Raw genomic sequence first — 24918 nt, forward strand, 5'->3', positions numbered from 1 at the left:
TCCTCATTCTGGTTTTTAATGGTCAAGGTGACAACAGTGTACAGTTTTTCCAGACCCATATGTAGGTTCCACAGTAATCTCCATCTGCTGGAGGAAACACCATGACAGATGCCATTGTCCCAGCAGGCCACTGCCAGTATGGGAACTTTTGGGATCAAAAGCACCAAGCCAAGTCACTTTCTCAGGATGGGTCTTGGTTGAAACCACAAGCCCTTCTGCAGTTCTAGGTGGATGTAGTGTTGGTTCTTGGCTCACTGCAGGGGTGAAGCAGGAAAGAGAAAGAGACTGGTGAGGCCTGCTTGGAAAGAGGATCGAGGCACATTATGATTCCAAACCAGGAGATCCTGAGTCAGCATGGATTCTAAGTCTCTGGTTTGTTTAATGGGGAAAGGGTTCCATCCAAGAGCCCGACGGCCCTCCTCTCCCAAACCTGCATAGGAAGAAAACTTATAGGGGTGGTGGAGGGTGTTTACCAGGTCAGGACTACTGCCTAAGTTTCTGCAAGTCACAAGTCAGCAGGTCAAATGACTGTGAAGCAGAACCTGCTAAGCAAAGCCAACTAGTGATGTTACACTCACTTCCAAGATGTACCAGCAGAAGCCTCCTGTAAGTACCAACAGTGACAGGTGCTTGTAGCACAGGAAACTCACCCCTTCTTCAACAGTTGATTTGATTTGCTGCACATCACTAGTGAACAGCTTGGTGGCATTCTGGCTGTTTTTTAGGGCAAGATACCCTGATTCTCAACTCACTTGGGTTGGGTTGGCATGAGCTGTATCCTACTGAAAACAATACCCCACCAACCTCTCTCCTAGGTCCACTTAGACTTCTGCACGTGGAGTAAATAAAGCCATAATGGAGCCCATGAGAATTCCCAGGAGGCGGGCAGTCTGGATGGTGACGGAGGAAAGGGCCAGGCAGGCAGGTGAAACAGAACCTCAACTGGCCAAGGCCTGGCAAGATTGGATTTCCCAGGGGTTGAGTAAAAAGAGCGTAGGGAAATATATATTTTCAGTTTCTGAAGACACCGTGTGCATGCAGCTCTGACCTCCCACTTTAGGGGACTCTGGCTGCTGCTCAGTTTTATCTGGGCAAGTGATACATTCCTGTAAGAACAAGTAGTGGCGAAGCCTCTTTCTAAACGTTTCCGCTACTTCCTCCAGTCATCTTTGGGGCTGGCGGGTGGGACACACTAGTGAATAAGCACTGTGTGCCACAAGTTTTTATGCAGAGGATGGAAGTAAGTTTCGTCCCACGAGCCCCAAGATAAATATAATTTTAAAGCAATTAAAGCCTGCTTCAGTGGGAGAGTTTCCGTACAACATGCTGGTGATATTCCTTCAATTTTTTTGGTTGTTTTTATTTTTTTCATTAAAGTCCATTGATCGTCACAAAAACCCAGGAAAATGCAACTAAGAAGAAAACAAATGTCCAACCAAGATCTAAGAACCCAGAGCTATGGAGAAGACGTCACACTCGACTGCTGGGTGTGCACAAGGGGGCAAGAGGGGCGATCCCCATGGACCATGGCCACTGGCCATGGGAAACACAGGAGGGAGGCCAGGCAGCTGGTTGGGTGGTTATGTTAACCGCTGCACGATGACAGCATTGAGCAGGTTGGCTTCCTTCAGGGTCTGGCTCTCGTCAGCCAGCTCTTTGTTCGGGAAAGTAGTCATGAGGATAAAGCTGGTGGCAGCCATGGCCGGCCGGGCATCCACAATGAAGAGTCGGATGTCGCTGATCCTGCAGGAGTTGGGGAAGTAGTGAGCAGTGCCCTCCTCTGCCGACCACACCCTGTCCCGTGGAAAGCTAAACACCTTGCAAATCCCATTCCCTGATCTTCTCCACAGAACAGCAAAAGCTACGTTCAGGCACATGGGACCATGTCCTTTTCCTGCTGAGAGTCCTTCACTGTTTCCATTTTCCTTGGGATGAACACAAACAACCTTGCTGTGTTCCCAAGGCCTGACTAATTTTACACCACCCTCTTTCTCCTCGTTCTCTTCTCCCCACTTTTAGTTCATCAGGCCATACTCTTTCTCTTCCCACATTTCGTCCCTTATTTCCAGAGGCTCCCCTGCCTGATCCCCTTCCTGCAATCCTAATCACAATTCAGGCCTCAGATCAAATGCCATTTCCTCAGGACAGCCTTTATCAGCTCCTTGTCTCCATCCCTGTCCTCCTTCCACATTTCTGGGATGATCTGATTAGTGTCTCCTCATGTAGCTCAGGAGTTCCACAGGGCACAATATGTCTCTTTTGTATGTCACAGGAGGCACTCAAACTATTTATCAAAAATTAATGGTCAACTTCTCAGGGCCAGGAATCATTTTTCTAGACACTGCCTATCTCGTGAACCTGGAGATCATATGAGAATGAAACCACATGGAAACAATGCCTCCTTCCCCAGAGCACTTAAATAAAAGTTTCCTTTTGCCCCAAACTCCTAAAATCTATGCAACTTATAATTTGGCACATCTAAGGGCAAGGACCTGTAGGATTCTGACTGTGACTTTTACCTTTTAGCAAGCCAAGCTTTTTTACCCAGCAAAGCCCTCTGCATGGGCTGTTCACCCTGGGAGTGGGCAGCAGTGTGCTGAGCTTAATAAGTGAAATGAAACTGAGGCAAATAGCTCACATCAGTGGGATGGGTTACTTCCTTAATCACCAGGCACTTGAGGGAAGGGTCCTGATGGAGGAGGTCTGAACAGGCCTCCAGATGCCCCTGGCTCACAGCTGGGGCTTGTCGCCAGCTTCTACCCACAGGTGAGCCCAGTCAATACTCAATGACTGTCAAAGCATTCACTGACCCAACATGTGGGTGCTGGCTTAGAGGGCTCATGAACAATAAAATTTAGACACTTCTGTTATACAGAAAGGAGATGCCAAATGTATTTACTGGCAACAGTCTTCTAGCGCCTCTCCCACTAGTCTTTTCACTTTGCTGTGCCTCAGTTTCTCTATCTTTATAATGAAGGAGGCACTAATCCAGCCCACATGGTCTGAGAGAGCAGGTATTCCCAGAATTCTCAACAGCCAGATCTAGAAGAGATCTCCCTGGCCCTGTGGTTTTCACAGGCCCCTTGTAAGGAGGGAGGTGGAGGAAGCCAGGTGAGTGGGATGCTGGCACTGCACCACTCACCCCTCCACCAACTACAGCAGTTCTAATTTGATCTCTTCATAGGACTTTAGCATGAGACTTCCTCTGAACAGTCTGGTAGCTAAAAAATGTCCCTGAGAAATCCAATACCCTAATTTTGCAGATGAGGAATGAGACACACAGGGGAGAACTGAACAGTCACTGGCCACACTAATGGAAGAGTGGGGACCAGACTAAGGCTTCAGACTTATAGTCCTTCCCACCCTTGTGCCTCCTTCGGGTAAAGCATGGAGGGCCTGCTGGTGTTTAGGAGTAAGAAGGGCTCTCTATTTCCCACACATTTGCATAAGTCCCAGAGGACACTCCTAGAATACGCTAGGCCACACAATGCAAGGTACCTGTGGCTGTGGTTAAATTTCTGCACCAGCCTCCCGCCGTCTGCAAGCCGAATTTGGATGTTTGTGGTAGGCTCTGATTCGTCGATTAAAATGGAAGAGCTGGCTTTGGCTTCATTTTCTGCCTGTTGGGCTGGAGAGCTGGTACTCAACACCTGGGGGGCAGTGCTGAGAAGAGAGGATGGCATCAGGACACAAACAGAAACAAGGCCCCTGGGAAGAAGGGAACTCCTTCTTGGACTGTTACTGAGCATTTGCTATGTGCCTGGCATTGTTTGGTGCTGTTAATGTATTGACTTAATCAGGCAGAATAGTGCCCTTACGGAACTTACAGCTCCAGCAGAATCTACCTCAAACCCTGAGTCATACGTTATTGCTAGCTCCCTCGCTCCTGAGTAATGTGGGCAAGTTATTCAGCCTTTTTTCCTCTTCGGTGTCTTCACCTGAACAAGGGCGCAAAGGGAGGAAAGGGCAGCCTAGGGTGGAAGAGACAGGGCCATGAGGCTGGAAGACACTATAGACGAGGGTCAGTTTTGGCCTCAATGGAGTGGTGGAGGGGAGTGTTCCGAGTCTGCAGCTGAGGCAGCCCTGGCACAGCCTGGCAGGTGAGTGGCAGGATGCAAGGGAAGCAATCCAGGTTCTTCCTCTGTGATGGAATTTTCAGGCCTGCATTACCTAGTGCACCTCACTTACATGCATATCTGTACTCATATATTCACTATTGAGGGCAAGGGAGAGAGTTCTGAAGGGCACTGAAAAGCCAACCGAGTGCTGGGTACTGCTGGGATTCATCATACAATGAACAGGACACAGTGTCTGCCACAGTGTTAGATTTCACATCTCAGAATCACATGGACCAGGGTTTGAATTACTCAAGCACCCTTAGTTTCAATAAAGGTAGTAATTATATTTTTAAAGGGTTAAGGCTATAGGCCTTGCTCAGTTTTTGTGAGGATTAAAGGGGAAAACTGCCTAATGTATTCAGGATGGCTGACAAACACAAAATGCACACACAGGACTCCCAATTCCCCGCAACTATATGGAGCCGACTTCTCTGAACTACCTGTCCACTTCACTCTGTCTTTCTCTTAGCAGACGACCTGACCTAGACCTTTGCAAAGGTTTCGGCCATTAGATGAGCATTTGCTTCCCCTCAAAGCCTCTAATGAGATAAGTTTTTGTACCTTATCCTTCCCCCTTCACAGCCCAAAAAATGGTACTCAGAGCAAATCCAACTGAAAGTGCTTTCCAAAGTGTGTTCCATGGGACCTCAGTCCCTTGAGATATCTCCAGATGGTATGGAAAAGGCCACATAATACACCAGCAGCTTCAGAAGCCATTGGCATATTAAAGGTTTTGAGACTGCACAGTTAAATATTTCCCTGAAGCATATAATTAACAAAGAATGACTGAAAAGTAAACTTACTCTTTTCTGTGAACGTGAAAAATATGGGCCTAGAGGATTACAAAGTAGAACTCAGAGAAGAATGTCACCCACATTACTAGCACTAGAGGAGCTGCTTCTGTGCATCAGAATCGCAGCATGAGGGACTCAAAAAGAGTGGCCTGGAAACACAGTTTAAATCACACCACCATAGGCCACAAGAGTTGCTTGCAAACAGTGAAAAGGTAAATCTTATATGCCTGTAAATGCCTAAGCTCTACACCAAGCTTACCCAACCACCGAATGCGGCTCAGGACGGCTTTGAATGCAGCCCAACACAAATTCGTAAACTTTCTGAAAACGTGAGTTTTTGGGTTTTTTTTTTGCTTTTTTTTGTGCTGCTGTTAGCTCATCAGCTATCATTAGTGTTAGTGTATTTTAAGTGTGGCTCAAGACAATTCTTCTTCCAGTGTGGCCCAGGGAAGCCAAAAGACTGGACATCCCTTATCTATACTATCTTGTTTTGTTCATTAGTTTCAGACATTAGGTCAACTCTCCAACTAGACTTTAGGCAGCCTGTCCCTCGCCTATTTATAATCATTCAAAGTACATGTACTCATTGAAACCACTGTCTGCCAGAAACAGAATTATAACATTTTCAGTCAGGCCAAAAATTAGGCCTGTTAAGCCAAAATAGCTGATATCTGTACAGGCAAGGGGTGGGGAGTAGAAAAAACAGGAGTGACATTTACACCAACTTTGTGCAGGTGCTGTCTAAAGGGGCTTTCATAGCCATGATCTCACCAAATCACCACAACCATCCTTTGAGATGGGTGTTGATGGGTGTTATCTTCATTTTATAGAAAAGAAAACAGACACACATGCTATGGGCCAGTTTCAAAATTTTCAAAAACTCATGCAATAAACAAACTTGCTTTCTCTATATATTCTGTACATTCCCACCAGTCAGGACTTTGTGAAGCTTAACTCAGTATAATTTACTTTAGAAAAATAATACTTACATTGAAAATGCTTTCTCAAATTTCTCCCCTTCTCCTAGTCTCATTCCTCACTTATGAGCTGATGACCCTCAGCAAGTTACTGAGCACCTTGGCACCTCAATTTCCTTTTCTATAAAATGGAGATACTCTCCCCATCACACCTCCGTACCTTTTAGGGGAAGCAGTCTTTACTGTCCCTACTATCAAGGAGAGTTGGTGTGATGCTGGAGAAATGGCATAAGCTTTTGAGCTGTGCCACCTACCATATGGCCTCAGCTCTCCCACTGAACTAAACAAGCAGTGTGGCTTTAAGCAAGTCACAACTTCCCAGGGCTTCAGTGTCTTTGTGTGTAAAATGAGGAGCAGTTCTGTTGTGAGGATGAGATGAGATAATGTGCACGCAGGACCTGATATTTAGAAAATCCTGAGCACAAGGAAGCAGCTGCTGTTTGGGTCTACTTGCCAGCATGTTCTGTTGCAGAGGACTGGTACTCATCACTGGAAGGATGCAAAAAGCCTGATGCCTGGACTTGGCTGTGTTGCTTCTGACTGGCTATTTCTCTTACACACTCCCTAAAAATTAGGTGAGGCAGGCTGGCCTGATAAACATGGTAATTGTTTATGAGGCACCATTCCTGAGTCAGGCGGCCCTGTGCTGAGTACTTCACATGTATTAACCTACTTAACCCACAGGCTTAACCCCCAACCTATGCGGTAGTGATTCATCATCTCTACTTTACAGATGAGGAAACTGTGCGACAGCAGGATTAAGCAACTTGCCCAAAATCCCAGTGTTGGTTCACAGTGGAGGCAGTATACAATTCGAGCTGTCTGGCTCTCCATCCTGTGCTCTTCAAACCATTACAGTCTGCTGGACCTTACAGTCCGACAGATATAGGCCTGGATTTCAAAACCCAGTTTCCTTATCAATAAAACAGAGTTAAAACTTCCCAGGTAGTTGAGAAAACAGCTAAAAATACACACTGTACCCAGCACACACTAAAAGCACAAACAAACGTCTATGTGACTATGATATGCAAGAATATCCAGGATGCTATGCAGGTTGGCAGATAAAGGCAGAAACTGTAGGGACTAAGCTCTGCACTGGTCAGCAATATGGACCTCATTCCCTTCTTTGTAGAATGGGGATCAAAACAGGATTAAAGAAGATAAAACATGTGAAATTAGCACAGTGCTTAGCTAACAACATAAAAACTAGTCAATTACTATCATTCTTCAAGGTCCTGCCCCTTATATTTACCTCAATTCTGGACCAAAATCAACTGGAAATGCTATCAGCTGTCCATGGGCTCTAAGTGGAAGGTCACCTGACAGGCATTCCCAGCCTGTGCTGCTCTCAAGGATGGGGAGTGGAAGAGGAAGAGAAACCTCAAGACCAGGCCTCCTGATTCTTCAAATAATAAGAACAAATCATTCAAAGAACATGAGTTCCATAGTACTCTAATCATCCTGCAGGGCAGCCACATGCATCTGTTCAAAGGAGCCGGCCTGTCAGCTCTTCCTGAGAACTGCCCACGGCTGGGCTACAAAATGAGTCTCAATTCAAGAGCACGAATCATCCAACACCTTCTAGCTTTACAGTGAGAATAAACTGGCATTAGGTACTTTCTTGCCACAGTCACAAATCCTGAGACCAGCCATCTTCTCCACAAAAATAACCACTACAGAAGGCATGGGAGCAGCTAAAGCTCACTTCCAGCAGCAGTGACTCTACCCCCAAGTGCATTCTTGCTGTCTGCAATTCGAACCTTCAGATCAGCTCCCAACCCAAACAAAGTAATGTAAAACCTAAAACAACAAAAATTTAATATGAATGAATTTTCTCAAAATCTTTGAACCGGGACAACTTATTCATTTACTTTGAAGTATTTGCCCAGATAATTAAGAGAAAAAACTCAGTACTGACCAATTTTTGAAGCAAATCTGAGAAAATTTTGTTGATCTTTTGGCTTCTGATCATTTTGGTTCGCAAGACAATTAAAAATTTAGTAAGATTTATGGGAAAAACTAAAGCAGCTATCCCGATTTAGACCGAAAAGCTAAAGTCCCACCTCACTTAGCTATATAAAACTGTAGCTGCTTTTTTTAAAAAAAGTTTTCATAAAGAGCCAGAACTGAAAAAAAAAAATGCAAGTGGAACTGGCAGTGAACACTTACTTTGCTGATAAACATCATGCTGACATCAAGTTCTATCTTCTGCTTATCCTCCACACTAATATTTATTCCTATCATGCTAAAAGACTTCAGAGATAACTTTTTCTGAGATGCAGAGTTACACACACATAATATAGTTAGACTTTCCAATAGTAGATGCATTTCTTGTTAGTATTATAAAATCAAACCCAAACTGCATGGTGTTCTGAAGTTCTGAGCCCTCCCTTGTAACTGATGGTGGGGGTGAAAAATGTAAACTTTTTGAAGGGCAATTTGACATCTTAAAAAATGAAGCCATTTTGAGACAAAAATCATATTTTCAGTCTAAGATTAAAGAGTATACAAAAATTTAATTACAGAAATATTAACTACAATGTTGTAATTCTGGCATCTGCCAAAATGTTTAACACTAGGGATTTGTTAAATTATAGCACAATTATAGGAGAGAAAATTACGTAAGCATTATAATTAAAAGTGTAGAAATACACTTTCCGATGTAGGATGATAGCCATACTTCACTGATAAAGCAAAAAGCAGGTGATAAAACAGCATATTTACAAACCCATGTAAGTAAGAGTACAAAGATATACTTGTCAGATAGTAACTGAATATTTCTGGGTGTTAGGTTTAGGATAGTTTTTACCTGCACTTTCTATTAAGATGAACATGCATTACTTTAATTATCAAAGAAAAAGAAAACTGGGTGCCCTACAAGGCTCGTCACAACTGACAGGGACACTCAGTTGTGAGAACAGCTGTTCTGAGCTAGTCCACAGCCCTTGACACAACAGATGAAATGGTGAGAACAGGGATGACTTAACTATTTTGGGCCTGGTAAATCTAATACCCTGAACTCTGACCCGTGCTCCCAATGAGGCATGAATGGCCAATAGGAAGGTAAAGGATTCTAGGAGAGGGCCAGCCAGAAGCTCAGAGGGCATGGTTGCTGGAAGACCAAGCTTTGATCTCTGAAGAGGGTGGGATGAGCAAGGGCAGTAGCTACTTTGACAACTGCCAGATCTAGGTTAGAGAGGATGTCTCATTGTGCAGGAGTGCAGGAAGGAAAGCCAATAGAAGGCCTGGGGTCTTGGCTCTACCACACACCAGCCATGTGCTCAAAGACAAGCCCTAATGTCCAAGAGTATTAGCTTTCTCTCTGTAAAATAAGAATCATTGGGAAGGAGGATCACTATGCTCTGAATGCCTACCATGTGCGCGGTTCCCTCTGAAGAATACTAATCAGGTGATCCCATGGCCATGGCCAAAGCTAAGTGCGTCCTGAGAGAAGGGAGCCCACCTATGGGCTGGCTAAGGGTCTGGTGGGAGAACTATGAAGGATAACAGTGACTATCACCCAATCAGACACCATCAGAGGGTTTCAATGGAAGATAGAGAATGTCTATTAGTAGAGGGTACAGGAGTGAGAAGGACACAAGGCAGAAAAAATTACAGGTGGCAGAGTGAGTGTCAGAAAGGGCCAAATAAGTAGAAATAAGAGCTGCTGAGCTGCCATAATCGTGGCACACCAGCCTGCAAAAGGGCAGCAAGGTTCTTGAGCGTCCTTGCATCCTGAGCAACCCTCTGCGAGGCCTGGCTGGGCGAGATAGTCTTAAATTCCTTATTCCCCTTGGAATCCCCATGTCAGCCTTACACCATCGAGGAGATCACACTTTCCCTGAACACCCTAGATTACTGAGCCATAGCAGTAATTATGTTACACTTTCTGCTTACACTGACTGCTCACTATGGAATAGTGTTCTACATACATCAGCTCACTTACTGCTTGCAACAATAATCCTAGGAGATATGGACTCTTATTAGTACCAATTTATAGTTGAGGAAACTGAGGATAAACAGTCCAAGGTTACACTGCTAGAAAGTGAAGAAGCAGAGACATAAACTCAGGTCTGTTAACTCCAGAGCCCATGTTCTCCACATTCTATTTCTAATACAAATAAAACTTGAAGTACTTTGTAAGCAGTTAAGAGCTAATAAGCAAAGTGAGTGATACACAGGGTGTGCTGGGCTTGGCAGGTGTGACTGACACAGTCTGGCTCTTACTTGTGCTGCTCCTTACCTGCCCAGTTTCTGACCCTCGCCAGTGAAGGCTTTGAAGGCTCCTTTGGGCTTCACAAAGTCCTCGTCCCGATGGTCCTCCATATCCAAGTTCACCTGTCCACCATGAGCTAGCCTCCGCAGCTCTGCTGGCACCTCCCTGTGGGAGAAAAGGCCATGCTGCAGTACACAGAGAGAAGATGGAAATGACAGTGATGGGGAAAAGGGGAGAAGAAACTCTCAGTCCCAATGGTGAAAATTGCTGGGCCTCCACAGGGAGCAGGCTACCTGCCTGCCTCTGCCTTTTCTCTTGTCTGTTCAGCCATGGAAGACACCTATTTCTTATTTGGCCACTTGGGTTTGCCCTCAGGCCCAAAGGGGAAAAATGGATACACTGGTATTTGGAGCAGATCTAGGAACATGTATCTCAACTATGCAGAGTCTGCTTCAAACAATTTACTTCTGAAATAATAAACATTCCGCCTCTTCCTCTCCTAACTGCTATCCACTCACTGATTTGGGACCTGGAGGAGGTCTTTTTCACTCACCCTCTGCGGATAGACTCTAGAAACTGGGCATTGGATGGGTCTTGGTAGCTTCTGAGTTCTCCATTATCCAGGCTGAATCCACTCTTCCAGAGTTTCAATACTACATGAACCTGTGATGACAGGAAGTAAGCAGTTAATACATTGTCAGGGTTCTGGCAAGCATACCAATTTGAAACCGCAAATTAGCAGATTTTTACTATTTCAGTGTTGCTACTATTAAAACACACATAAACACACATATACACATGTGTGCACATGCAACTCAACAAGCAAACTAAATAAGCATTAACCTAGAATAGGAAGGTGATCTAGCACAGACTAAGGGCAGGGGTTCTGTTTTAGGAGACCTGGGGTTGCATTTTGCCTGTACCACTCACTAGCTAGTTGGCTCTGGGCAGGTGACTCAATCAACACCGTGCTTGTGCTTGGTATGCAGTGCGTGTTTGACTAAACTACCATGGCAAATCTTGCTCGTGGACTATTCTACAGTCATTAAAACTGTTATCTACCAGTTCTGTTAATAACTCCTGCACACATTCACAGCAAAGGGTCTAGAAGGCTAAAAACCAATGCATTAGCACCTGCTGCCTTGGAGGATTAAATTTTTATTTTCTTGCTTGACTTTATTTTGGAATAAAACCCAAAATGATTTAAAACATATTATAGAAATTAATGATCACAAAACTATAAGAAAATATTTGTGATATAATATTGAATTAAAAAGACTGAAAATTGTCTGTATGATCACACTTGTGGGGAGGAGGCCCGCATGCACAGGGCTAAAAAGTAGTGGACAATAAAAACTAAAAAAAAAAAAAAAAAAAAATTGGTGTTTCAAGTCTTGTCTGGTGGTCTGAAGACCAAGTTCTTCAGCTATACTCATATCACCAGAGAACCCCAGATACACTGTACCTCTGCCTGAGATTCATCGGCTGCTCCAAAAACTCCTTCGTTTGCCTATCCCCTTTCTCCACCTGTTCTCACCAGCTCTCTCACCCAGCACCCATGAAAGCTGCCTTTGATTTTCCAGTAAGCCTCTCTGTTCGTGAACCACAGCAAGGGCACTGTCTCTGTTAGCTTCCCCTTCAGAGGCTGCTGGTTCATGCACAATATGTAACCAATCCCTTCAGAAAAATGGCAGAACAGTCCGCAAGCTTCCCTCATGGGAAGGTAGATGCACACTCACATCTTGGCTGGAATGCTGCCTCTTTTCTCCTGCCACATAGGCAGACTCTTCCTCTGGTGCTGCCCCAAGGCGGTAGCCACCTCCTGCAAATGGCTATAAGGGACAAGTTCACACACATTTGAGGGGTTGGTCTGTGGTACAGGGGTTACTCAGATACAATGATATATCTATCTTAGGTAAGAGAAAGAAAGAGGACAAGGTTCCTGATCAAGCTTGTTAGCTACTAGATGTACTTTCTTTGGTATCAGACTCAGTGCCTACATGGCCAGGTAGTATAGTAAATGAATTAGGTGGCCAGAATTGGGGTAAGAGCTGGAAGTGGCAGTTCCTGGCTAAAGGAAACTCTCATTAACCATGGCCATGTAGGAATTTGGGTACAGGATAGTATCAAAGACTTTTTGATTTTCCCAAGGGAGATAGAAAACCAGATTTTATAGAAAACAGATGAATATTAATTCAAGTAAAACAAAATAAAACAACAAGTCAAATAGGATAGGCCAAACAAAACATGTATGTAGAACCCAATCTAGACCATAGGCTATAGGTTTGAAAACTCTTGCCCAAATCTTGGTTTCACGTTAAAGGGTGAGAGAAACTACACTTGTGTTCTGCACAGAAGACCAAGTAAGCAAATGAAAGAAAGAAAAAAAATCAGTCACTATCGGGGGTGAAGAAAGCGGCATTCCCCGCTCTGGAATCTCAGTCCTGTGGGCACAATGACCCTTATACTCACTCTCGGTTTACTGGTCTCTCCAGGGCTCTTGGTCACTCGCTCCACAGCTACAGCTCCATGTTCTTTGGCACCTTTAAAGAGATCATCCACCAGCTCGTTGGGACTCTTCTTCCTGGGAGGGCCAACAATCTGCTGTCCACTTCTCTCTGAGCCCCCAGCATAAAACCTGTGTACAAAACACACCTATAACACGAAACACTCATGGAAAACATGAATAGAGCATGTGCCAGGTTGGTGCTGGGCACACAGAGGCAAAGGGTACAATGCTTGTCTTTAAAGAGCTTACTGGCTAGCTAGGAACACATGGAAGGAGGCAAGCAGGTACAATGCAGGATGAGCAGCAACAGAAGTCAGTGAGGGGTTTCTGCGAACACTGAGCTGGGAAGGATAGCCAAGGCTTCCTAAAAGGGTGTCTTCTGGGTCGAGTATTGAGGATGAGGATGAATTTATCAGATGAACAAATTGGGGAAAGGCATTCCAGGCATGCACAAGAGCTTATTAGCTCAGGAGAGAGTCTCAGCTGGGAAATATCAATCTGGTGGCCAGCCTCCTCTCCAGGAGACAGTGACTATAGTCATAGAAGTAGCTATCACTAGTGACTTGGGGTTATTAGTGGCACTGACACGGTTAGTACAAGCAGCTAGGCGCCAGTCTTGGCTCTGCCACTGTGCTCTGGGTAAGCCAGTGTACTGCTCTGTAACTCACTTTCCTTGTCTTTGAAATGGGAGGGGAGGACCACATGCCCTACCTACCTGCTCCTTAAGTCAGAGCCGTGAGGTTCAAATCAGCAGATGTATGCAAAAGAACAAGCACAGAGTAATGCACACAGGTAAGGTGGTGTGACACAGCACCAAGAGCTCCCCCAAGCCTCACCTCACCTTGCCATTCATGTGACATGAATGGGGGCCCTGAGGAAGGCGGGGGGTACTGAAGGTCAGAGAAGCTCCAATCTCAAATACAAATCCCAAGACACCCACAATGGGCTATGCAACAGGCCAGGCATGGCTTGAGATAAAGTTAGTACTTTTTTACACGGGTCTGAAAATCTGTTGTCATTGAGGCTGGCCTACTGCCTCATTACTCCCATTCAGAGCTATATCACCAGCTTGTCCCCAAGTGGGGAAAATTCAGAACATATAAAAATTAGTCTTAGCCCTCTACTTCCTGACATTCACCAGGGAATGAGAAGCAAAGCCACAGGCCCTGACAAGGACAACAGTACCAGTGTCCTTTCAGGTCTGAAATGCTAAGGGGTCAAGGAAGTAAGGGGAATGTGAAATAAAGGAAGGTCATCGCCCGCCCGGAGGATGTGACTGGGTGGGAGGAGAATGAGGAAATCATTTAGGAGCTAGGCATTCACATACTTGATGACATTGCCTTTCACTCAGGAGTGTAAAACCCTAAAATTAACATATACTTCTGTATCTGGGAGTATCTAAAAGGTTTTGAGGCAGTGTGAAGGTCACAATAGGAATAAAAATAGGGAACAGAACACATGAAATTTCTCAGCCTACTTCCCTAAAGACTGCCCATGATGAGGTAACTGAATTCCCATAATAGTTATTATACAGTTTTCCTTAGGAATGTCTGACAGACCAAGGCAGATCTTGTGAAGAACCAAAACCCATGAAATGAGGCTGTAGCCGTTCATTCTTGTTCATTCTAGGTAGATGAAGTTCTGCTAAATGGACTATAAAGTCTTTATTAAGGGATCTCAAAGCCCCAGCTTCAGAACTAGGAGCCTATGATCAATACCCTTAAAAATATGCATGCCCTTGACCTGGTATTTCCATTTTTAAAAACTATTCAAAAAAAAAAAAAAAATCTGAAACGTGGTTAATTAATCCACAAAGACATTCACAGCACTGATATTTACAGTAGAAAAACACTGGAAATAACCTAAATATCAGACATTCCACATAACAGATTACTATTACAGCATATGAAAAGGCATATGAAGGATTTTAATGACATGGAGAAGTGTTTGAGATGTAGTATTAATCCAACAAAATCATATTTATTTACAGAACAAAGAATGGATGGAAACATGCCAAAATATTAACTGTAGTTACCAAAGGGTAGATGAGTTTAAGACTTTTTCATTATACTAGTCTGTAGTTTCTACAACGGATATTTTTATACAATATTCCTAAAGGTTAAAAACAAATAGTAGATGTGTGCATGTCTATTGGGGGAATATACACTTATAAGCCTAATGCTGTTTTTTTACGTGATGTTTTTTAAATTAAAAAGAAAAAGGTGGAAAGAAATATACCAAAAAAATGGATATCTGGTTACATATGGATTATAACATAATGAATAACTTTTTCTTTTCCTTATTTTTTAAAATTGTAAATTGACAATTTATAATTGTATTTACTTATGGTGTACAAAGTGATGACATGCTTTATGAATACGAAGTGGATTAAATCAAGCTAGTTAACATATTCATTACCTCAAATACTCAATATTTTTGTGGTAAGAACATTTGAGATTCACTCTTAGTAATTTTGAAGTGTACAATGCTCTTTTATTAACTATACTCATCATGCTGCGCAAGAGATTAAAAAAAAAAAAAAGCCCCAAACCATATTTCTCCTAAGACTTTTATACCCTTTGACCATCATCTCCCCATTATCTCCTCACCTCTGTCTCTATACAAACTCTGCCTCTATGAGCTCGATTGCTCTAGATTCCACATGTGAGAACATGCCATATTTGTGTTTCTGTGCCTGGTTTATTTTAGTTACCATAATGTTCTCTATCCATGTTGTTAAGGAAAAAAGGAAGGAAATGACAATTTCCTTCTTAAAGACTGAGTAGTATTACACTGTGTATACATACCACATTTGCTTTATCCATTCATCTGCTGGTAAGACACTTATGCTGATTCATAACTTTGCTACGGTGAAGAGCACTGCAATGAGCATGCGAACGTAGAAATCTCTTTATGAACTGATTCCAAATTTTGAGTCAATACCAAAGAGTGGGACTGCTAGATCTTTTCCTTGTTTCCCTCCCCCTAATATTCTTCAATAACTACATTAAGTAACAGGGGACGGGGTCACTTCTAAGCTACAGGGAGTAGAAGAGACTGTTCCTAGGATATAACCCACACAGACCAGCCCACAGTAGTAATGGCTAACAAATAACTGATCATGTTTACAGGTCCTGTTCTAGGTGATTTACACATTACCCTGGACTTCCCTATGAACTGTCCCCAATCCCCTATAAAATTCCCCTATAAAAGACTCACCTCTGGCCTTCCTCCTCCTCCTCATCCTCATCTTGGTCATGAATGAGGTCTCTGAAGGATGTCACTCTATTATCACTGGAGACACATAAAAAAGCAAAATGATCTCAGGGAACATTAAGGAAGGTAATCCTCATCACCACTGCTAAGAAGGTGAAGACACTCAGGTTAGATTTTTGGTGGGCAAGTGGAAGATGCATGTGGAAAAAGGTTAATCCCCTAAGATTACACATAAAATAATGTGGCATTTAGTTTTTCAAGGTCACACAGATTGAGTATAAATTAGAAAGTCCTACCATGAGGTAAAATGGAATCCCAATTTAAGCTGTCCTGGCATTAATAAAAACTAGAAAGTACTTATTAATATTTAGGGGAAAAAAGCAGTGTTGTATGGGATGGGCACAACTAAAAATGAGTACAAGGGAGGGTTAAGTAGTACAGACAGCAGGGAATACGGGAACATAAGACAGGCTTCCCAGAAAAATGGAGTATTTGAACCAAGTGCCAAAGAACTAGTGGACAGTCATGGTGATGGGGCTGCTGGGGAAAAGGGGTTGGTGTGGTCTTACAGGAAAGCAGCATACACAAGTGCACAGAGATCAGAGGGAGTTGATAGGAATGAATGCATATGTGGGTGACTGCACTGGAGGAAAGAAAGCCCCAGTCTGCTTCTGCTGCAGGTTAGTCAAGAAGTACTATTTATTTTTAGAAAAAAAAGCAGTGTTACATGGGATGGGCACAACTAAAACTGAGTGTGAGAAGGGTTAATTCCCTCTGACACTGTCTTCCACTGCCACTTTCCGCCTAGTTTAGATCTGCCTTCAAGGAACAAGCTTAGTTTTTTGATGACTATGAGACAGAAATTTTATAAAGATAAAAAAAACTTCTGTATTTCTTAGGGGAAAAAGCAACTTCCATATAATATGAGAGAAAGAGGTGATAAGGTTTTGGCTCTTTGTCCCCACCCAAGTGTCATGTTAAACTGTAATTCTCAATGCTGGAGGAGGGATCTGGATCATGGGGGTGGATTTCTCCCATGCTATTCTCGTGACAGTGAGTTCTCACGAGATCTGATAGTTAAAAAATGTGTGGCACTTCTGCATGTTCTCTCTTGTCACCGTGTGAAGATGTGCTTGCTTCCCCTTCACCGTCTGCCATGATTCAAAGTTTCCTAAGGCCTTCCAGCTATACTTCCTGTATAGCTGTGGAACTGGGAGTCAACTAAACCTCTTTTCTTCATCAACTACTCTATTCAGGTAGTTCTTTATAGCAGTGTGAGAACAGACTAATATAGAGAGTAATACAGGTTTAGTGAGGCTTTAATGAGTTGTTTACTAGGAAGAAAGCTCCAGTTCAGTCTTGAAGATTTATTTCAAGGAAGCAATCAGGGGACAGAAGAGTTCTGAGGTTCCATCAACTAGAAGTGAGAGGACAAAAACCAATCAATGTGGCAAATAAGCTCCCTGCATGAGTTGGCTCCTGAGAACAGCCTCCTGGGCATTCCTTGATGCTCGTTATGACATGGTTCAAAAGGATCCAAGTGATGAGATCTGTACTAGTACCCTAAGAGTACTAGTTCTGCTCATTCATCTTCCTGAAGGGAATTTTCCATACATATTTAGCCTAAAGTTTCTTCCAATGACTGGGCTAGGATGAGCATATATGAAAAAAATATCTTCTACTTTCCTGTTGTTAAAACTTTCAAATATACATATATACACTTGATTGGGCAAATTGCTTTCTGTGGTGGCTTTGTTTCTTTCCCCTAAAACTCATACACGCAGACTGATGGTATCTGACACTGATTCTGGTGTCCATGTACCAGGTTCCAATCCCAATTCTGCCTCCTACTGTTGGGATCTTGGACATGCTATTTAAATTCTCAAAGCCTTCATTTTCTCACATGTAAATGAGATAATCATAGCACCAACCGATGACCTTTCTGTGTACTGGTGGGGTACTGATGCACGGAAAGCCTTTTGCAGGGTGCGGCACATTTAAGTACTACCCTTAAGGAGCAGTTCTCAAAGTGTGGTCATGGACCAGGAGCATCAGCATCACAGTGAACCTGTGAGAAATGCAAAGCCCCAGGCCCCCTCCTAATTCTCCTGAACCAGAAGCTCTGGAAGGGGTATCCACCAGTCTATTCTTAAGGAGCCCCTGAGGTAATTCTGACATACATTCAAGTTCAGAACCACTGTCTGGAGTAATGACTTGAGTCACCTTATGGCATGGATGTCCTAGGGATATTACCAATTTCAGAATATTTTTGTCCTATGGTCTCCACAAATTGGCAAAATATCTCAGAAAGTTCAATTTTTCAATATTAAAACTATCTCCCAGGCTACTCTGGCATACCGAAGTGGCACAAAAGTCCTTCATCAGATGCCATTTTCTGATTTTAATCTGGTCACCCTAGCTCTGTGGCAGTGCCTCTCTGTGATGATGGAAGTGCTGTCTGCATTGTTCAACTGGAAAGCCACTAGCCATATTTGGCTATTAACCATCTGAAATGTGGTTAAAGCAAATGAGTAACAATGCTTGCTTAATTCTAATTAATTTAAATAGCTAGTGGCTACCTTATTGGATACTGTAGTTTTAGAGAATCAGACAATGGGGGTCCCTGAAAGTTTAAAGTACAACTTTTGCTGGATGAAAGAGAGGGAAAAACGGAAGAAACTGTTACCTCTTGCTTGACCCTGCATACAAGGGTGGCAGGTGCTGGCAGGGAGGTAGCATGTGGCAGTAGAAGCATCTTTGGACTTAGGCAGACTTGGCTTTGAATCTGCGATAACAGCAGCTGTAAGTTACTTGACCTTTCTAAGAATTAGGATCCTGATCTGCAAAATGGTGAGCACCTTATCTACTTCAAAGCTGTTGAACAGTATCACAAGAGAACACAGGTGAGAAATATGGCAGAGCTAGAAGGACAGTGACTGCTCCTGAAATACTAGCCCTCCCACTTCCAGGAACTTACAATTTACGTGGGGAGAAAAATTAAGTTAAATATCAGGTAAAGATTTCAGGGTAATGCAGAAGAGATGTCACCCAGTAGTATGTGGATATAGTCAAATAACTGAAGGAGTGATAGTTGTGACTGGAGTTCTGTGGAACAGAATTACGGTGTGCCACCTAGTCACAGGGTTGGGAATAACACGCTCAACAGAGGAGTGGGGATGGAGGTGAACATGGAAGGATGCATGGGATTTGGATAGACAGAAAACAAGAGAGTGGGCATACCTGATCAGGTGACAGGCTCAAACAAAAGTGGAATCAAAAACAAGGAAGAGCTGGAGCACCAAAGAAATCAGTTTGGTTGGAACAAAGGATTTCAGAAATGAGAAAAAGGGAGTCAGATTAGGAAAGTGGGTCCAGGGTAAACTCTAGAGGACTTCAAATGTCCATAAGAGGCAGAACATTGTTGGGGCTGAGAGCTGAAATGCTGAATGCAGAAACAGCCCTGCATTTAAACCCATGTTTTACTAGCTCTGTGATCTTGGAAAGATACCCAACTTCAGTGTCCTCATCTATAAAATAGGAATAGTACTAACCTCAGTACTAACTAATAGTACTAACCTCGCAGGGTTGCTGTGAGGACTAAAAAGATGTTCATGTAAAAACTTAACCCAGTGCCTGACTCCTAAATACTCAACAAATGGCGGCTGTTATTATTGAGGAGTTTAAACTTTCTCCCTATGGCAATGGTTAACATTTTTATGTCTCTCGGCCCCTTTAAGAATCTCATAAAAGCCATGGAACTCTCCTGCCACAAAAAGATACCTCCAACGTGTACACAAACTTTTGCCTACAATTTCAGGTATTAACAATTTAGAGACTTTCTCACGCCCATTTGATACATTCCTCCTAGGGTTCAGAAGCTTCGCATTAAGAAGCCCTATTCTAGAGCTGGGTGTTGCTGAGGCAGCAGTGACAACATAAAAGGGTATGTGAGAAGTTGAAAGTGGGGGAAGGAGAGAGTGGCTAAGTGTCCTGCAACAGCCAGGTGAAAGCAGAGGCAGGCCCCACACAGAACTCCTCTGAGGTGCTAGCACAAGTTTGGCTTCTATTGAGTATGTAGTCCTAGCATTTGCTTTCCTCCTCAACAAAGACAACCATGCAGCAGACTGTGCCCTCCTCCCTCTCTTTTTCTTGGCTTCAGTTGCTTTTACTAAGCCCACTACCAAGTCTGAGCCTTAACCAGAGCAATAAAACAATGCCTCTTGGATTGAATGTGTGTCTAGTCTTTTTACTCACTTCAGTTCTAATGTTAATGTCTATGTCCTTAATTCTTTTATTTTATGCCTATTCTTAAATGTACACACTTGTTGGGGAATAGGCAGGGTAAACAAAACAAGTGGAGAATTAATGCTAAAATGATACTAAAATAAAAATAATAACACATATTGTGTTTCATGTGCTTTGTAAGCATTAACTCATTCAATTTCCCATGTGGTAGGCACTATCATTCCTATTTGACAGGTGAGGAAAAAGAGGAACTGATATGTTAAGTAACCTGCCCAAGGTCACAAAGCTTTTACTTAAGTGGCAGAGCTGGGATTTGAACCAAGGCAGTCAGGCTCCTGGGCCCATGCTAATAAATCACTGCCTTAATAGAACTTTGGGACTACTGGAGAAGAGAGAGGAGTAAACATGTAACTGGCATCAGAAATTAAGTTGCAATCTCTCCCCCTCTGTAATTCTGACGTGCCAACATCCCAACAACACCCTTAGGTGGCTGTCTAGAGACTCATACCTCAGAAAATCGGCCATCTCTACTAGCAGCTGCAAGAACAGCACTTACTCTAACAACGTGTCCTAAGCAGTAATACCCAGATGTGCCATCGCCAACATCTCACAGGTTAGGACGTACAAACAGTTAAAAGATCACTTTCCTACCACCTCTTTTCTCTGGATGGGAGTTAGGGAAAGAAATTAAGAAAGCAATGAGATCTGGAGTTAGTGTTCCTTCTTCAAAGGGGGAAATATATCTTAAACCTCAGTTACCTTTAGAGAGAAACATAATTTACCACTTCATGGCAAAGAAACACTATTATTTATATTCTGGCGTTGAATTCCAACCCAAATAGAATTTCCTGGCTAAAACATATACCAGAGAGTAGAAGCAGTCTGGCTAAAGCGGGGGGGGGGGGGGGGGTGGCGGCATGGTTCAGACAGCTTTACAGGAAGTACCCCTGCTTGTCTCCTGGAAGACCAGCTTTGTTTCACTCTGCAGAACACAGGAGTGATCTGTTGTGGGAGCCAGGGAGGCTGCGACAGGGGATGCAAATGGGATCACAAAGGTTAACACTGTTTTATCTAGTAAGACAAGGTCTCCTTAATCAACTTGGGAAAGGTTGGGTTACACAGGTTTATTTTGTAAAAGACTTCTTAATAAGGTAATGGGCAGCCTAAAATATCAAACATAATGACCTTTATGCCTTCCTAAGGTCATTTGGCCAAATCTTTCACATCTATAGTACCCTTGAAACGAAGTTTTTTGGCTTTTACTTAAAAACTTTAGAGTTGGAGTGATTGTTCCTCATACTACATAAGTAAAAGACCCTCAAAAGTCTTAAAAGTAGGTTTTTGGTTTCCCCCAGGATTGAACCATAAACCACACTCAGGTAAAAGTCCGTATACATCTCCGTATAGGAAATGACTGAGGCTTGCTGGGAATTACTACCCATCACTCAGTCTAACCTTCTCATTCAGACCTGGTCCACACACTCAGGCCTGAACCCTCTGGTCAGAAAAATACCTCCTCTTCACTGCTGGAAACACTCATGCAGCAATAATTGAAGTTGGCCCTTACCTGGGGGCTGTGCCTCTGGACACTGAACTGGGGGTTGCCTGCGAAATGGTCACAATGTCTTCATCCCCTCCGTCCTCATAAAAGCTCGCTAGTGCGATCTGAAACAGAGAGGTAGTACCTTGGGACCCTTAAACAGGCCTTCACCTAACATATATCTCCTCTGAGCACAAAGGAATATAGACATGACCATCACTTACAAGGTAGCTTTGTAAGTGTTGGGCCAAAGAACATTAGATTAGAGGGTTAACAGCTCAACTGTGAGTCTCCAAGTCACCTGAAACAAATTCCACCCACTAAGATGAAAAGAAGGCAAGAATGGCTGGGGTGGAAGACACTCCTCATTCTCAGTTTATGAAGAAATGTGATCTAGTAAAAGTAGCACATGTTTAGTGAGCACTTATATGCCAGGTTTTTCTGAGCATTCCACATACATTAGTCTGTTTAATCCTCACAGAACTCTATGGTATTAGTACCATTATCATTTCATTTTAAAGTTGATACAGAGCACTGAGAAGTTAAAAAAAATTGTCCAAGTTTACACAGCTGGTAAAGAGTGGAGCCAGGTTTGATCGCAGACAGTGTGCTCAGGCCCTCACTCCTAAGCACTTCTATTAGAGCCAGGAGTCAGGAACCATGGAGTCAGTCTGGGTTGCTGCTTTTCCTTTTTTTCAAGTTGTTTCCTAATTTGTGAAATGGGGGTACCTGTCTCACCAACCTGCACATTGGATGAGATAATCAAGATTTATGCACACTTGGATCTTAGGTCTATACATACAGAAGGAATATGGGAGTCCTTTGGTCATTTGTGACATCTCACCAACTCAACGGACAGGTATATACTAATCACTTGCTTTGCACAAACACGTAAGAAAGCCCTGAGGTCACAGAGATGAAATAGACATGGCCCCTGCCCTCAGAGTCACCATCTTTACAGGAGGAAATGCGCTGTCATGGGATAAAAGCAATCTGCTGGGAGGCAGCGTGCTGTGTCAAGACGTGCACTAAACTGGCATTCTCAGGGAGCCTACATTCAAGTCCTGTTCCTGCCAGGCAAGTCACACGCATGAGCCTCAATTTCCCCACTACACTGAGAGGGGAATGCGACAGAAGACCTGTTGACCACAACTCTGTGTGCTTTTAGGTCTTTCAGGTAAAAACTTTTTAAAAAAAAAATTTTGCCCAGCACAGGGGCTTCCCACTGTGTCTGTATAGGTGTGATGCTTTGCCTAATTCTTATGTTTGGGAAGCAATTTAAGTTTGAGCAAACTGCTTTACCTAATTCTTATGTTTGGGAAGCAGTTTACGAAGCAGACTCAATTCAAATCCCAACTCCACTACTTACTGGCTGTGTGACCTTCAGCAAATTCCTTGCCTTCTGAGCTTCCAATGCCTCATCCATAAAATGAGTCTATCCTTTACCTCATAGTGTTGCTGTGATTAAACTAATCATATTATGTAAAGTGCTTGGCACATAGTGGTTTAGAGCTTGGGCTCTGTCTGCTTGGAATCACAGAGAAATGAGTTCCAATTCTACCTCTTCTGCCTAGTAGCTAGTGAGGCCTTCAGCAAGTTACTCAACTTCTGTAACCTCAGCTGCAAAATGCGAAGGTTAAATGACAAAAGACATATAAAGCATTTCGAACAGCGCCTGGCTCGTGGCAGGTATTCAATATTATCAGTCATCATCGTCATCATCTACCTAAGACGTAGGCTGGCCAAGAATATTTACGCAATTCTTTCTACAGTTAATTACCGAATGCTTATTCTGTGCCAGGCATTGTTCTAGGCACTGGGAATTCACAGGTGTACAAAAATCCCTGCCTCGTGAAGCTTAATTCTTACCGAATATTTAGTGAATACTTAGTACGTGCCAATGAACTACATAGCAATTTCCGCGAGACTCCCATTTTACAGATAAGAAAGGTGAAGACGCTCCAACCTTGCGCCAACACCCCAGAGGTATCCTCCAAGCAATTAGAAAGGCGGGCGTCGGTCAATTCCCGAACTGGGCTTCGGAAATAGAAATGAGCGGCCGTCTAGTGCCGAGTGGGGCTTCACCCAAGTGCTGCTCACTCGGACCAGCCCGACCTCCAGCAGGCACTCGGCGCGGCAGCCACGCCCCCAGGAGCCCAGTCTCCTCGCTGGCTGCTGCAGTGCCCGAGGTCTCGCTGACGCCGCAAGCGGGCGAGGCAGAGTTAAACTGTGGCACGGCAGAGCTGGCCGGGGCTGGCCTGCGTTCCCTCACTCCCAAGCAGAGCCGGCGACGCGTGACAAGCGGTCCTGGGACCATGAGGCCTGGGTCGGGCCGCGGTAGAGCGGGGATGACTGTGCGCTTCGGCCGCCGCGGGCTTAAGGCACCAGGCGCCCGCTCCCAGCAGCCCCCTGCCCACCCGACGCAGCCCACCTCGCAGCGCTACCTGTAAGTCCCAGCCGGCCGACTCGAGGAAGAAGCGGGCTCGGTCCTCCTCGGCGCCCGTCACCGCCACGAACTCCCTCAGCGCCTCCTGTCGCTCCGCCGCCATCTTCGTCCCGTGCACCTCCCAAAGCGCTCCGGCCGCCGCCGCACAGCCCGAGCTGCAGCCCCGCTGCAGCGTTCCGCTCGTTGGTCGACCCGGCTCAGCAGCTGGGAGCCGGCCCGCAGCCCCGCCCAACGCGGTGCCTCACGCAAAGCCCTCCGTGCGGGAAGCCCCGCCGCTCCGCGCCCTCTGGCGACCGCGGCGCTCACTGCAGCCCAACAGCGGCGGAGGGACCCGATGGATGAGAGGTGGGGCGGGGCTTACACATACCTGTGGGCTAAAGGATCCCTGCAGAAGTCAGATTCTCAATTATTCATTGACGCAGAAATGAAATTCATGCCATTAATTTATGCATTCGTTTATTCACTTACTTGTCAAGCAATGGTCCGATGTTGTTCTAGGGCTGTGGATATGGCAAGGAGCAAAACAATGTCTCTGCTTTCTTGCTTCTTACATTCTGGGAGTAAAAATCCAGACCTTGGGCCCAGCCTAATCCCAGCACTCTGGGAGGCCGAGGCGGGCGGATCACAAGGTCAAGAGATCGAGACCATCCTGGCCAATATGGTGAAGCCCCATTTCTACTAAAAATACAAAAATTAGCTGAGCATGGTGGTGCATGCCTGTAACCCCAGCTACTCGGGAGGCTGAGACAGGAGAATCGCTTAAATTTGGGAGGCGGAGGTTGCAGTGAGCCGAGATTGTGCCACTGCACTGCAGCCTGACGCCAGAGCGAGAGTGTGTCTCAAAAAAAAAAAAAAAA

The 24918-nt window shown here is 44.2% G+C and overlaps 1 protein-coding gene across 2 annotated transcripts; it reads right to left on the reverse strand.

Moving 5' to 3' along the window:
* On the reverse strand, nucleotides 1-24635 carry NSFL1C (NSFL1 cofactor). Of its 2 annotated transcripts, XM_032295397.1 has the most exons (10): nucleotides 24060-24635; nucleotides 21643-21740; nucleotides 15834-15908; nucleotides 13330-13335; nucleotides 12578-12743; nucleotides 11845-11937; nucleotides 10659-10768; nucleotides 10133-10270; nucleotides 3499-3663; nucleotides 1-1743 (listed from the first exon to the last, which is right to left on the reverse strand). In XM_032295397.1, exons 1-10 carry the CDS (start codon nucleotides 24162-24164, stop codon nucleotides 1581-1583), a joined length of 1119 nt encoding a protein of 372 aa, XP_032151288.1. In that variant the 5' UTR covers nucleotides 24165-24635; the 3' UTR covers nucleotides 1-1580. The 2 variants fall into 2 exon arrangements, with proteins under 2 accessions (XP_032151288.1, XP_032151289.1); XM_032295398.1 differs by lacking the exon at nucleotides 13330-13335.
* Between the last annotated feature and the right edge of the window lie 283 nt (nucleotides 24636-24918).

The sequence above is a fragment of the Sapajus apella genome, unplaced genomic scaffold (assembly GCF_009761245.1).
Source record: "Sapajus apella isolate SASKATOON/1434 unplaced genomic scaffold, GSC_monkey_1.0 scaffold33, whole genome shotgun sequence".
NCBI lineage: Eukaryota > Metazoa > Chordata > Mammalia > Primates > Cebidae > Sapajus > Sapajus apella.

Bases quoted from the DNA above. Each gene is read 5' to 3' on its own strand.
- NSFL1C (XM_032295397.1), bottom strand. From the start codon at position 24,164: ATGGCGGCGGAGCGACAGGAGGCGCTGAGGGAGTTCGTGGCGGTGACG. The intron at 11,938-12,577 runs GTGAGTATAAGG...TGTCCCTTATAG, and splicing joins GAGAGACCAGTAAACCGAGA to CCATTTGCAGGAGGTGGCTA. The intron at 10,271-10,658 runs GTGAGTGAAAAA...TTTCTCCCACAG, and splicing joins CTAGAGTCTATCCGCAGAGG to GGAGGTGCCAGCAGAGCTGC.